Source organism: Durio zibethinus, chromosome 8, assembly GCF_047325235.1.
Source record: "Durio zibethinus cultivar Kanyao isolate XHJ-2024 chromosome 8, ASM4732523v1, whole genome shotgun sequence".
NCBI lineage: Eukaryota > Viridiplantae > Streptophyta > Magnoliopsida > Malvales > Malvaceae > Durio > Durio zibethinus.
In genome coordinates this window covers 24,394,672-24,408,731 of record NC_143169.1, presented here as the reverse complement: position 1 = coordinate 24,408,731, position 14,060 = coordinate 24,394,672, and the positions used below count along the sequence as shown (strand labels likewise).

The following is a 14,060-nucleotide window of genomic DNA, read 5'->3' as shown; positions in this document are numbered from 1 at the left end:
AGCTGGACTTAACGAGGGGATATGATGAACCCCAGAAGAAGAAAGAACGATAAAGAATAAAACAGAAGTGAGAGTGTCAGAGCATGTGACCTACAAAGCCAAGACCAGGGCACTAGAAGGCAAAGGCAAAGGGCCTCGCTTGCGGGGGACAAAGAGAAAGAGGATATGACAAACATTAACTGACTCTGTGCCCTATGGTTTTATCGATTGCTTGATATTTCTGATTCTGACTGTGACCATCATACTCAATTCCAACATCCCTTCCCATGCAAATATTGCTAACTGAAACAGAGAATATAACAACCAAGCAATCCATTTTATCTATCATTTCAACTGATCCTTATTCCTTATCATTTTGGCATTTCTTGTTAGCTAGTGGTCCTGTTTCTCACATTTATCAATGGAGTAGTAGTATTATTTTGTCCGGAGGTTTCATGTTTTGGTATCTGTTCCTCGATACTTTATTATCATTTGATTAATCTAATCAAAGTGGAGAGGATATAAAATGGAATACCCTTAATTGTTACTGTCAATTAATGATTTTTTGTTTCTTATCATTTCTAAAGAACTGCAAAAAACTACTTCTAACCATTTCAGGATGCCATATGATCATATGCCTATTGGGCACTACATAATTAAGAAACTGTAATCATTCCAACAAAAAAGCCAAAATTCTGCAGCATAAACAAGTTCACAATTCCATAAACTATTCCCTTCAATGTTCCAGAAACAATGCCACATCAACTAAACTTAAGAACATCATGTTACCCGTTCCTATAATTGCCTTGCCTTTGCAAAGTACTCTCTCAGTCTCAACTACTCATCATTTTTGGATCCCAAGACATACTGATCTCTCTCCTTTAGCTACTCTTCCCTTTTCCCATCCTATAAAAGCTAGGCCACTATATTGAAAGTTTACTACTATTACTACTACACGTTTTACATAAAAAGTGTTAGACAGAAAGGGAAGATCAGCGGACAGAAAAGAGAGAAGAGATGGTAACTAAGCTGCAACGAAGAACAACATTTCGCAGAAAGGTTCACCTTCTGCGAACTCTTTCCACCAACACCATATCTGTAATACAAACATTTGTTATCGGCTTTAGCCCCTTTTTTTGTCAAAACCAATCACTACGTTCTTTGATTGGATTCAAAGAACTTATCAGGTTCATGATGTTAATCCCTTTTTTTTTTTTGAAGATTAAAAGGAGTTCCATCATGTTAAAAGTTCTTCTCCATTTTTACAAGCTTAAAGTCAAGTTGGAAGAAATACAAAGAGAGTGCCAAAACCTTATGGCTATCAGAAATGAATACTTAACTCTATTGAAGCATATACAAATCCCAAAGGTATTCTCATGGTGACAATGTGTGTGTGTGTGTGTGTATAAAGCACATTTTTTTCAATTAATGTATGCATGGAATCTTAGCAGGAAGTGAAGGTGGAGAAGATCGGAGAAGAGTTTGTAGTTAAAGTGACTTGCAACAAAGGAGGGGACAAGTTGGTCTCAATTCTAGAGGCGTTTGAAGAACTGGGGCTTAATGTTCTTCAAGCTAGAGTTTCTTGCAGCCATTTCTTTGCCATGGAAGCCATTGCTGTAGCTCAAGACCAACAAACTACTGATATCAAAGACATTACACAAGCTGTTCTCAAGGCCATTGAAAAGCAAGGAGGAGAGGGGATGCTTGTAACATAGAAGTTTCCGTTTTCATTAAAATTTTCTCATTTTCATTTTAATGCTATGGAAGATTTTGAAAATGAGATGATGTTTCAAGAATTCTAATGAGATTTTCGTTTTGTATCATCTTCTGAACTGTTCAAATGGCAAGAAAGAATTAACCACAAGAATTCCGTGGGTAGAAACTTAACAATGGATGGTTAATTGGTAGATTAAAAAATAATTATACATCAAAAAGTTAAATGAAAGAGTAGAACATAAATAAATATATGGTTACATAAAAAATCTTCAAATATGAGCATGACTATTAGTACACAAATATCAAAACATTAAAAAAAAAAAAAAAAAAAGAGAGCGTGAAGGAAAATTATTCAACCGTGCCATTAACAATATTGTGAATAAAATAATACTTTAGTTTGATATTATTAACATATACAGTAATCAAAATGGATAATATGAAATCATAAAACCCAATTCTATGTTTCTTGTAAAGTTCATATATTAAACTCCTTTCATGAAAGAAAATCTTTAACTTCATTTTAAAGGTTCATTTAGTTAATTAATAAAAAATAATTCCAACTTAATGAATAATATGAAATGATAAAATGAAATTATATATATATATATATATATATATATATAAACCCTCACTCAATCCAATACAAATCTTTCTTGCAATTAAGCCCACACCCAATGCAAACTTTTCTTGTAAAATCCATATGGGAAACACTTTCACCAAATCACTCAACCGTCCAATAAGTGTGTTAAACCAGCCCACCATCAACCTTTCCTCAACTCAGCACAATCAAGCCTATCAAATTTCACATATCATAAAAAATTTTTAAAAATAAAATTTAAATATATATATAAAAAAAAGGTAAAAGTATAAATTTTCAAAAAAAAAAAAATTTTTTTGGGACATTTTAAAAAAAGAAAAGAAAAGATGAAATGAAAGAAGCACTGCTAAATTAATAAATTATTATATTTTAATTTGCAAGAGAATTGAATATAGCCGATAAGAATTGGCCCCATTTTTTTTTTTTAACAAGTCTTAAAAGTTATATAAAGTGAAAGTCTACATTAGATGTTGTAAACATCTCGACCGTCCATTATTATATTGATTGCATGATGTTAGCCGGCGAGGATGATGAAAATTGTGTGATAATTTTGATTTTTCATTATATACTATGATGCTGCATATGACATCATAATATATTACTAAGTAACAGTAGTAATAAAATTAACTATCACAATAGTAACAATTATCATCCAATCTTACATAATTATGTTATTGATAAATACTTTTAACAATACTTTGTTAAATTCACATGATTTTCTTTCCCTGACAAATTAGGTCATGATTTGTCAAAGACTAAAATTAATGTTGGAAAACAAGGTGAAATGCAATTTTAATTATATTTAACAAAATAATAATGTGATTGAATTTTTTAATTTTAATATTCAATTTTTAATTTTTAATAATTTTAAATAAAAAATAATTATTTTACATCAAAATATGTATATAAATATATATATATATTGTAAAAAAAAATTCGAGGATAAATAAATTGTTCAGTCTCTCAAGTAAGAGTAATATGTGTAGTACCTGATAACCTAAAATAAATAATTATAAATTATACATTTAAGATGATTTCAACAAATAACCATCGATAAATATATATGTATTTAACGGTACAACTACTACGATAGAACAAGTTGTTGTCCTGGTGGAAGAAATTTCTGTTAGCCCAATGCAACGGTGTTAATAAAGGAGTTTTAATATATATCTGTCAATTAATATTTAATAATAATTAATTAAGGAGAAAAAAAATCAAGTAAATATTAGTAAATGAAGACAAGAGTGAGAGAATTAAGACAAGGCCAAAGTTGATGAAGTCACCATCATTGAATTATGCTATTATCATTGAATAATTAAGCAAAATGGATAAGTTTGTCCTCAATTGTTATGAAAAGACCGTGTGAACTGAATCAAAGTGGTTCCTTTGTCGTTGTTTTGTTTTGTTTTTTTCCTTGTGTGTTTTGTGGGTTTGATTTAGGAAAGATAGTTGGTCTGTTTAATTAGGAGCCCCAAAATACAACAGATTCTTGTTTCTTGAAGTACTAGCACGATTAATGGATGTCAAGCAACTATTAAATTATAAATCTACCGATTTTAGTTTTTTTTTTTCCTTGGTTTTGATTAAAAAAATCAGCAAATTTAACCCAAGTAACTTCCCAAAAGTTCATTTATCCTTATTAATCATCTATACATACAGCTCATACCTACAATACTTATTTTTTAAAAAACACATTATACTAAAAATTAATATTTGATATATTATTAATGTATAAATTTTATATACTAATAAATTTATAAAATAATAATGCTAAACATAAATTCTTACAATAATTACACAAAAAAATTATTAAATATATTGATAATAAAATTTTTTAACTCTATAACTGTGTCTTTTATATATTTTAACAAAATTAATTTAAAAAGTAAATAAAACATTTATTATTATGTTAATTTCGTTTATAAAATTAAAAAATTTTACTATTAATGTATTAAATAAATTTTCTTACGGAAACGCCCTCATTTATAATTTAGTTTTTTTTTCTCAAAAACTTATATTAATTAATTAAAAAAAGGGCGAACAGTAAGGATTGAGGAACGAGGGGGGGTGTAACCTGGCATGTATCCCATGTAACAAATGAAGATGAACAGTGAGAAAGCTGTAATCAGTGTGCTTTGATTAATATATCTAATAATTAAAAAACGAAGATATGATATAAAAATGAAAACATAAATAATATGGGAGGTCATTTTCAAGTTGCATTTTAATAAAGTCTAGGATTTACATCACATTTGCTAAACCAATCTGTCAACATGCCGCCCACCACCCCTCCCCACATTTTTAAAAGGACCACCCTTCTTCCTGTTTCTTCTTCTTCTTCGACCTAACCCCTTTTCTCTCTCTCTCTCTCTCTTTCTACGGCCACCACAAAACTAAATCTGATCATCAAGATCTAATCATCAATCATGAACGGTGGTAGTAGTTTCAGCAAAGCAAGTAACCCTTTTGTTACCGAACAACAATTAGAAGACAACGACAGCGACAACGTTTCATCAGAAACCGGCGCCGAATCTCCTCCTTCTACCACTTTCAACGACATGAAACTTGCTTCTCCTAAAAAAGGGTAATTTTTTCCTATCTCTTTTCTTTTTCAAAGTACTGTAAAATTCTATTAAGTTCGTGTTTTGCATTTTGTTTTTTCTTTTCACGTAATGGGTTTTGTTACAGTAAAAAATCCGTACACAAAAGAGTGGTGTCAGTGCCAATCAAGGACGTTGAAGGTTCCCGCCTTAAAGGTGAGACTGCTCCACCGTCCGATTCTTGGGCTTGGCGAAAGTACGGCCAAAAACCCATCAAGGGCTCTCCTTACCCCAGGTAACTAAATTAACTAATTGGCAGTAAATTTATCCAATGTTTCTCTGCATCGAGGCGTAAATTTCTAAGTTTAGGATTCCTATAATCATCACCGTTGATCAACGTTTCTGTTTTGATCATTCGTCCGGCAGAGGCTATTACCGGTGTAGTAGCTCAAAGGGATGTCCAGCAAAGAAGCAAGTTGAGAGGAGCCATGTGGACCCTACAACGTTAGTGATCACGTACTCCTGCGACCACAATCACCCTTGGCCGGCTTCTAGAAACAACACCTCCTCCGTTAAGCAAGCTTCGGCGGCGGCGGCAGCATTTGCTGTGAAGCCCGAGATATCTACATCTCACCCGGACACGGAACCGGAATCACGAACCGAAGAGAGGTTCACGGATCTGACGGACGACTCGATTCTGACAACGGGGAATGAATTTGCTTGGTTCGGAGAGATTGATACAACGTCGATGACGGTTTTGGAGAGCCCGATATTTGCGGAAAGGGACAGTAGTGTAGCTGACGTGGCGACGATTTTCCCGATGAGGGAAGAGGACGAGTCGTTATTCGCCGATCTGGGCGAGTTGCCCGAGTGCTCGTTTGTGTTTAGGCACCAACGGAATGTGGGACCACAGGTGGAGATCTTCTGACACGTGGCTAATCAGCAATTCGTAAGTGGCAGAGGAGTCGTTGGTTTCAACATCGTGTGGTGCGTATAGAGTGGCACAAGATATTAAATTCCTAACGGAGAAAAATGAAAGGGAAAACGAAATTTTTAATTAAAAAAATTTTCTTACATTACATTCCCTTTTCACAGTTAAAGTTGCCTTGATTTCGGTGTAGTAAATGAATAAAATTCAGAATTCCAAACTCTGCCGTTATCTTGTTGTGGCTACCAACATTTGCCGTTTGCTTAAGGGACTTGATTGAATAGAAACAATTTTAACCAAACTCACAACAATATTTTCTGATTCTCAAATTTGACCTTAATTTGATGAAAATGATGTTAGTAGCCGTTTTAGACTTTTATGTTAGGGTAAATTCCACCTAAATCTTTAAATTTTAAATATTATTTAACTCATGTTTATTAGTTTAAAAAGTACACATTTCACTTCAAACTTTTAAATTCGTAGGACAAAAAGATTTTTTGTTAGTTATTTCTTAATTATTTTATTAATAATTTTATTAAAAGAATTTTTATTTTTGAAAATTTTATATCCTTAAATATTCACATAAAATAATAATTTTTAATAATAAAATTTTTAATTTTTTCTTAAAATATATTAATAATATATAAATAAATTTTTAGATGTAATATATAAAAATAAAATTTATAATTTTAAATATGTTAATATCTAAATATGTAAAATAATATGGAATATGTTGAACTTGTAACAAAATTTTGACATAGAACAAATTAAAAAAAAAAAAAAGGAACATGTAGCATATAATAAGAAAAAATATTTGGTTGGGAAAAAAAATTTTGGTTAAAATTGTTACATGCAAAAATATATTCATTTTGTTTATATATATATATTAACATATTTATAATTGTAAACTTTGTTTGTATAGGTTATATTTAACAAATCTTTTTATATTATTAATATATTTTATATATCTTGAGAAAAAAATAAAAATAATTTATTATTATAAAATATTACTTTATATAAGTATTTAAAGATATCGATTTTTTATAAGTAAAATAATATTTTAATGAGAGCATTAACGAAATAATTAAAAAATAATTGACATAAAGATCTCTTTATCCTATTAATTAAAAAATTCAAGATGTAATATCAAAATTTTAAATTAATGAATTTAAATTATATTATATTTATATTAAAATTTAATTTCAATCATTTTATGCATATTTATATATCCGTTTAAAATTATTTATATATCAAATTTAAAATTTATTTCAATTAATTTATATAATTTTTATATCTTCATATCATGAAATTTTTTATTAAAAAATTATTATATATACTTGATTTGTCGATTGGTGCATGAACGCAACTCATTCTGGTTTTTTTTTTTTTTTTTGGCAAATTGCTTTAGATTTAGAAGCTCGAATTGTACACAGCAGCCTGCAATTTGGCACCCGCCAAGGACAATTGGATAGTCATGACTTTGGCAAAAGAAATTGAATATTAGAAGATTCTTTTTTTTTTATTGGATGAAAGTTCAGCCGGCCATAGCATTTAAACTCAAATCAACCGAAGAACTTTGACTTTTAGGTGATCGTATGGCTGTAAAATTTGTTCCACCCATTGTTTTATAATTTTTTTTTTGGTTCTTATTATCCATTCAAACATCATTTGTTCACACACATCAGAGAGATCCACATGGCTTTAGATAAGCTAATCTTTGCTGCTCTGTTAAGCTTTTCCCCAGCTAAGCCAAGGAAAGGAAAATTACAATATTATACTAATACTTTAAAAAAAATACCAATATAAGGAGTAGTTGAGGCCGAGAAGAGTGATTGAGGGACCCAAGTTGATATTAAAAATCAAACATTTTAATTGTTTTTAATTGGTTAATAATTACGATTAAGTCAAATTTCGAATAAGATTTATAAAATCCGTAAGCAGTGGTTGTTATATATGAATTATTTTAGTAGATTAAGCCTTGATTTGCATCTCATTATCTTGTACGGTTATACAAAAGGTCAGGGTCACTTCTATAATGATCAATGCAATCGTTAATATACTTAGATTTATAATTATGTGATTTAATGATAAAATATTAAAATTTTAATTTTAGATTTTTAATTTGAATAATTTAAATTTATTAAAAAATATTATTTATAATTTAAATTTGATTGATATTTATTCGATAGTAAAAATTTTATTAATATTTTTATTAAAAATATTTATCAAAAAATATTTATTAAAATTTTTTTAAATTTTACATACTTAATATATGTAACAAAAAATTTTAATTTTAATTTTTATTTAATCATTTTTAATAAAAAATTTCGTATAAATCTTTTTAGAAATTACATGATTTTGATCATGATAAACTCACGCAATCTAAAAAACAACTTTTGGAGAGAAGGATAATGACAAGATTCTTCTTCATTTTAAAGTGAGTTCAGATTTTTTTTTTTTTTTTCAAATTGCTATCCTTACCATCATTCATTGATTTTGAATCTGTCTGAGAATGGAAGAGAAGAGACTACTACAGATAGTGATTCCAACAAAAGAGCCCAGGACAACTGGCTCTCAGCAAACAGATTTTCTAAGCAACTATTTAAATGCGTTCAGTGTAATACCCTGTTCCTCAAACGCCTCGTCTGCTAAAAATTACAGCCATGAGGAAAAATTTTGTATGTAAATTAATCAATCTCCGGCCATATCCTACTGTAGGTATCTTTCCAGTGAATTTTACAAAACCAGAGTTTACAAAGAAATAGATGCTGCAGAACAAACCCAGGCAGCATCCCTTGAACAATCAGGCTTCAGATTAACAACATCCTAGCTTGAGCAGCAGCCCCCTCTCCTCATAGCAGAGACATCTTTACTGACATCAATTTTCTCGCCCTTGGAGGGAACGGCTGAAGCAGACCCTTCATCACCTGTCTCCATGGCCTTCTTGCTCACAATATGGTAGATCTGAGTAAGAACTTCAGCAAATGCTTTTTCAACATTTGTAGCTTCCAGAGCAGAAGTTTCCATGAAGTAGAGGGACTCTTTCTCAGCAAAGGATTTCCCATCCTCGGTTGAGACAGCCACAAGGTGACGAAGATCTGATTTGTTACCAATGAGCATGACTACAATGTTGGGATCCGTGTGATCCCTCAACTCTCTTAACCACCTCCCGACATTTTCAAACGTGGAGTGTCGAGTAACATCATACACAAGAAGTGCACCAACAGCTCCTCGGTAATAGGCACTTGTTATGGCACGATACCTATCAGCGTAAAAGAAGTTCAGAAAACAATATAAAAGAACTAGGAGAGCATGGAACAGAAGAATTCTGCAAGTAACAATGTCAGATCTGGAATTAAAACTAATTTATCGATAACTCACTACAGTACAAAATAACCATGCTTTAAATACAAAGAGAAAGTAAAATCACAATCAATCCAGCCATTTAACAACCTCATCATCCCTTATTACACTCTATAACCGTTGTCCCTAAAACATCAAGGGTTTGAAATCAAAGTTCAATCATGCATCTGTTTCCTATGATACTAAAACTACATTATTCCAGCTATTAATCCATGATGTAAAAGCAATTCCATCAATCGACCATTATCTGAATCCAAACTATGTAGGGACTAGAGATTATACACCTCAGCTTAAACACTTTCAAAATGGGATGTTTTCATTGCTCTTCTGGACCAATCCTCACCTCTTCCAACCCTTTCTTTCTGGCAGTCCAAGAAAAAGGATGAAGCCTTACATTTTGTATTTTAAATAAACAAACCACCTTAGAAAACATATTATAACTTAGTAGCCTTACACACTACTAGAACAGGGAAATCAAACCATACCCAGGCCATGACACAGCAGCCCGTAACAACAACAGCAACATTAGAGATATAACAATTTACCAATTTACTGAAGCACTACTCTTTCCCTGTAACATTCTGAGCAGTCAAACCACAAAACGACTAATAGGTCCTTCTGACAAACTAACATCTATTTACTTGTTCATGCCATTTCTTCCATTCCCAATTTACCAAACAGTAGCTACAAGGTCCCACAAGTCAGCAATCATCATCTCTTTGGGACTACGCATTACAAAATTAGGAAGCACGCAAGCAATGAAGACAACGGATGATGGTTTTGACCGGTGATGAGGCAGTGCCGCTTATCAGTTTCTCTTAATCCAACTTCAATTTCTCTTAACCCAACTTGTAATAGAGCTCACAAATCGTAATGCAATTTAGCTCTAACATGAAGTCAAAACCATATCTCATATCTAGCAGGAAGCAAACATTAAAGCATGACCACTTTGTTTCTTACTCATTGTCAAGCCAGATAACAGCTGCAACACGGCTCACACAACAAGATTAAAAGATGCAGAAGCAACAAGATCTGGTGATCCACACTTCAAATCTATGTTCAAACTATTGATAACCCAAGCCTATTGGGAAAACAAACTAAACCTAAATAACAGATTTCTATCAAAACAAGCAACCAGAGCTCCATATACGCACAAGCTGCTAACAGATCTAGATATGCAAGAAACTTCCTTTTTCTAACATACAAGTGAAAAAAATTTTCTTAAATCTGATTTTAGATCAAATCAAACTCTTCCAGAATCAAAGTTGCTCTCTTTTCCCAAGCAGCCAAGAGCACAATCTCCAAAAAGAACAAAAACCGAATTCCCTTATGGTATTTGCTCATCTTTTGTAGCAAAATCAAAAGAAAACTAAAAATACCGAGAAAAAAAAAAAACGAAGACAAGATAATAGTAAAAGTGAGACCTTTCTTGACCAGCAGTGTCCCAAATCTGCGCCTTGATGACCTTGCCATCAACATTCAAGCTACGCGTAGCGAATTCAACGCCAATAGTGGACTTGGACTCGAGGTTAAACTCGTTCCTGGTGAATCTTGAGAGCAAATTTGACTTTCCCACTCCTGAATCTCCGATCAACACCACCTTGAAAAGGTAGTCATAGTCATCCTCTGGTCTGTAACTGTAACCAGCCATCTTTCACTCTACCCAAAACCACAACTGTTCCACTCTTCACCTCCTTTTTCTTTGTTTCAAGCAAATATGAAAAAGCGACTGCGTGTGCTAGAGGGCGTTGGTTTCAAGTTTTTTCAAGCTTTTTTCTTTAAGATCTCTCTCTAGAAAAAGGTATTCTTGGGTGTTTTTTTAACCTTATTTTATTTTGACGGGTTGGAAATGTAAAAGACTGCTGTCTGCTCGATTGGACTCCATAGTGGAAATTAGAGGAAGTGGGGGTACGTCCTTTTCAACAGTTGGGGCCTGATTCTATGGTTTTGGCCCTTCTGGGTTTCTTCAGGAACTTGAAATGACTTCAATGCCTTCCAAATATTCCTCTTTATAATGTCTTTAGCTGTTAAAAGATGAGGTTGTATTTAGCGGATGTCATACAGTCTTTTGAAGTGGGTGGAAGGTGTTAATTATAGGACACCATTTGTTTGTTTTTAGGTATTTTCTTTCAGAGGAAGGGAACCTTCAATCTGAAGGCTTCAAATGACTTACTTCAATGCTGGTGATGAGATCTTTGTTGTGCTTTGGTTTAGGGTTTAAATGGGGTTGGTGACTGATTGCTGTTGAAGAAGTGGTTACTTGCCAGGTTTAAGGATATGATTCTTGTTAGGACTTAGGATACCGTTAATTGTGCTGTTTCTTTTTTGTTGTTTTTTTATGTTCTTGATTTTGTTATTAAAAAACAAAAGGGCATGCAAACTAATTTCTTATTTCATAATAAAATATTAGTATAGTGTATAATTTAATTTAATGATATAATTGATCGAGTTTAAGTTGATACAGTATTAAATTTAAATTCAATCGAATTTTATTTTTTTAATTTGAGCTTAAATTCAATTTAAAATAGAAATCGAGTTATACAAACCCATTCAATCAAGTTCAATTAATATATAAAAATAAATTTGATTCTTATATTCGATAAAAACTCGATTATTTATATTCGAGCTTAAATTCAAGATAATTTATTAATTAAAATATTTAAAATATATTAAAATATAAAAATTTAATTAAACTCATAAATTATTCGATTTTAATATAAAAATATTTAAATTCGATTTGATCGATTAATCAAATTATTTAACCTCGATTTAATCAATAAATCGAACTACTCAATCTCGAATCAATAATAATTAGATCGAATTTAAATTTTATTCGAATTAAATTTTTGTAATTTATAAATATTAATATATCATTTATTCTTCTAGTTTAATTCATATAAATGAAATTATTTAAAACATTTAGTCAATTTTGAGTTGAAAAATAGAAGAAAAAAAAAAAAGAAACAAATGAGTTTGAATTTCAAATGTACTCCCTCGACTAAGTCCCTAAAAGGTAAAAATAGGCTATATAAGATTACAATCTGATCATAAAAAATTACAATTAGTGATATTTAAATTTTAAATATGTGGGATTTTAAACTCTGAATTCAAAATTCATAACTTTTATTGAGAGCAAGTGGAGGGGAAAATGACGGTTGATTTTTCATGGGTTATGTTCTTTGTCCTTGTATTCAATTATGGAGCAACTATTCATTCCAAGTACTTTCATCATCACACTCTTCATTTCCTTTCCTAAAAGGAGGACCACGTTTTTTTCGTTGTTCATTTATTTATTTATCATCACAAAAAAAAAGGGGTAGGATAAGAGTGAATGCCATGGCAACCGGCACAAAATTTGGTCAAATACGCAAAGTTAAGATTTTCATATTGGATTGGATGAATTAATTTAGTATGAATCCAATTTAGCCCAATCCAGCTGTTTCATTAGATTTTGTTGATTTGGTATACAAGTTAGAGGCATGTGAAACTGAATCAAATCTGATAGCTACAAGAATATTCAAGTAGTTTTATCAAAACTGAGATGATACTAAATCTTGACTCACGTGATTTTCCCCTTTTTAATATTCAGATTTAATCTCCCAGGTGGGAAATGAAATTTCTTGCCATTACTGGGTAATAAGGCCTGACCTTGCAGTATTTAGCTAGTTTGACCCAGCTCATGGCCTACCTTGGTCCCTAAACTCAGGCCTCCATGCTTTCCACTTTACCAGGCAAGGGATCTAGCACCAGGGCTTACCTGGGTCTCCCAGACCATTCACTTTGGCTTGGGCCTTGATCTTGCACACAACCAACTCAAACTTTAACTTGCAAATTTGCAGTAAGTCGGTTATCAAGCCGAGGATGACATTTTTTGATGATATTAAAGTGTCCAAACCTGTCTTACAGTGATGACTTGACATAAAGGAGAGAGCAAATGTCGGATTACTGGTCTTAGTGAAGGTCAGTCCTACGATTTCTTCAATATGATCACCTTGATTTGTAGTACGGTCCGTAGTTATTATTGGTTTCATGAAAGATAGCTGGCCACTGTCCCCATAAAAAATTGTTAAACCCCTTTCCTTGCATCGTATTGTAGTCATGATTCAGAATTGACACATGATGGTTTTGGGAACAATTATGAATAGAAAAATTGCCAACAAATATGGAAAAGCAAATTATTTTGGAGTTTCGATTCTATTTGGTCTTCATTGGGTTTTGAATCAAATTCGATTATTGGGTAGATAAATTGCTTGATAGATAGGGAAAGAATGGCTTATGACAAGAAAGAAGAACAATCTCCCCCGTTAGAGCTTGGAGAGAAATGGATTGAAACTTGAATATGAGACAGTGGGAAAAAATCCGAGAACATGACAGGGAACTAATTTATTTGAGTTGAGCATGAATCTGACATTGCTTTGGGTTGTTTTCTTTCTTATGGAAATTTGATCTTTGCATTCATCACTGTCACAATAGACAAAAATCCTAACATAATTCAAGAGTTTGAGCCAGGTGAAGGTGTCATTATTGTTGTCAATGTTATCTTTGTTGGAACAAAAAGTGATCCTCCAGCCCATACATTACAGGAAAAAATAATGGTTGATACTTTGCCTGTGTTCTCTGCCCCACAATGTTGAATGCATAAGGCCTCCTTGAAAAGAATCTCAACCAGTTCAGCATCCAATGAATTGAAATTATGGCCACCAGGAAACATTATCCAAACCTATGGAAAGGGCAAAGCCCTATTGCTTCCTGCTTTCCATTGTAGCCTGCACCAAAAATACCGTTTCTGGTAAAACGTAAAACTTGATCTTTACGATTTCAGAAGGTTGGAAAAATGGAAATCATAAAGCTTCCTTTAAATTCCAAAAAGACTTTCCGTTTTTCGTCGTTTGCTTTGCAACAATAGAGTTTCCCTATGTCGGTCTCGCAGCATGAT

General features: G+C 32.0%; 3 protein-coding genes across 3 annotated transcripts; 2 read left to right on the top strand and 1 right to left on the bottom strand.

Annotated features, from left to right (window-relative positions):
- The first annotated feature begins 514 nt into the window (after positions 1–514).
- LOC111278471 (uncharacterized) lies at positions 515–1,996 on the top strand. The gene is made up of 3 exons (XM_022865089.2): positions 515–1,077; positions 1,201–1,347; positions 1,431–1,996. The coding sequence occupies exons 1-3, from the start codon at positions 997–999 to the stop codon at positions 1,692–1,694; spliced, it is 492 nt and encodes a 163-aa protein (XP_022720824.2). The 5' UTR covers positions 515–996; the 3' UTR covers positions 1,695–1,996.
- A 2,571-nt stretch (positions 1,997–4,567) lies between these two features.
- Positions 4,568–5,981, top strand: LOC111278616 (putative WRKY transcription factor 65). The gene is made up of 3 exons (XM_022865228.2): positions 4,568–4,877; positions 4,982–5,128; positions 5,260–5,981. The coding sequence occupies exons 1-3, from the start codon at positions 4,720–4,722 to the stop codon at positions 5,759–5,761; spliced, it is 807 nt and encodes a 268-aa protein (XP_022720963.2). The 5' UTR covers positions 4,568–4,719; the 3' UTR covers positions 5,762–5,981.
- Positions 5,982–8,301: 2,320 nt separating this feature from the next.
- Positions 8,302–11,355, bottom strand: LOC111278126 (ras-related protein RABA1c-like). Its single transcript, XM_022864632.2, has 2 exons — positions 10,549–11,355; positions 8,302–9,023 (listed from the first exon to the last, which is right to left on the bottom strand). Exons 1-2 carry the CDS (start codon positions 10,773–10,775, stop codon positions 8,588–8,590), a joined length of 663 nt encoding a protein of 220 aa, XP_022720367.1. The 5' UTR covers positions 10,776–11,355; the 3' UTR covers positions 8,302–8,587.
- Between the last annotated feature and the right edge of the window lie 2,705 nt (positions 11,356–14,060).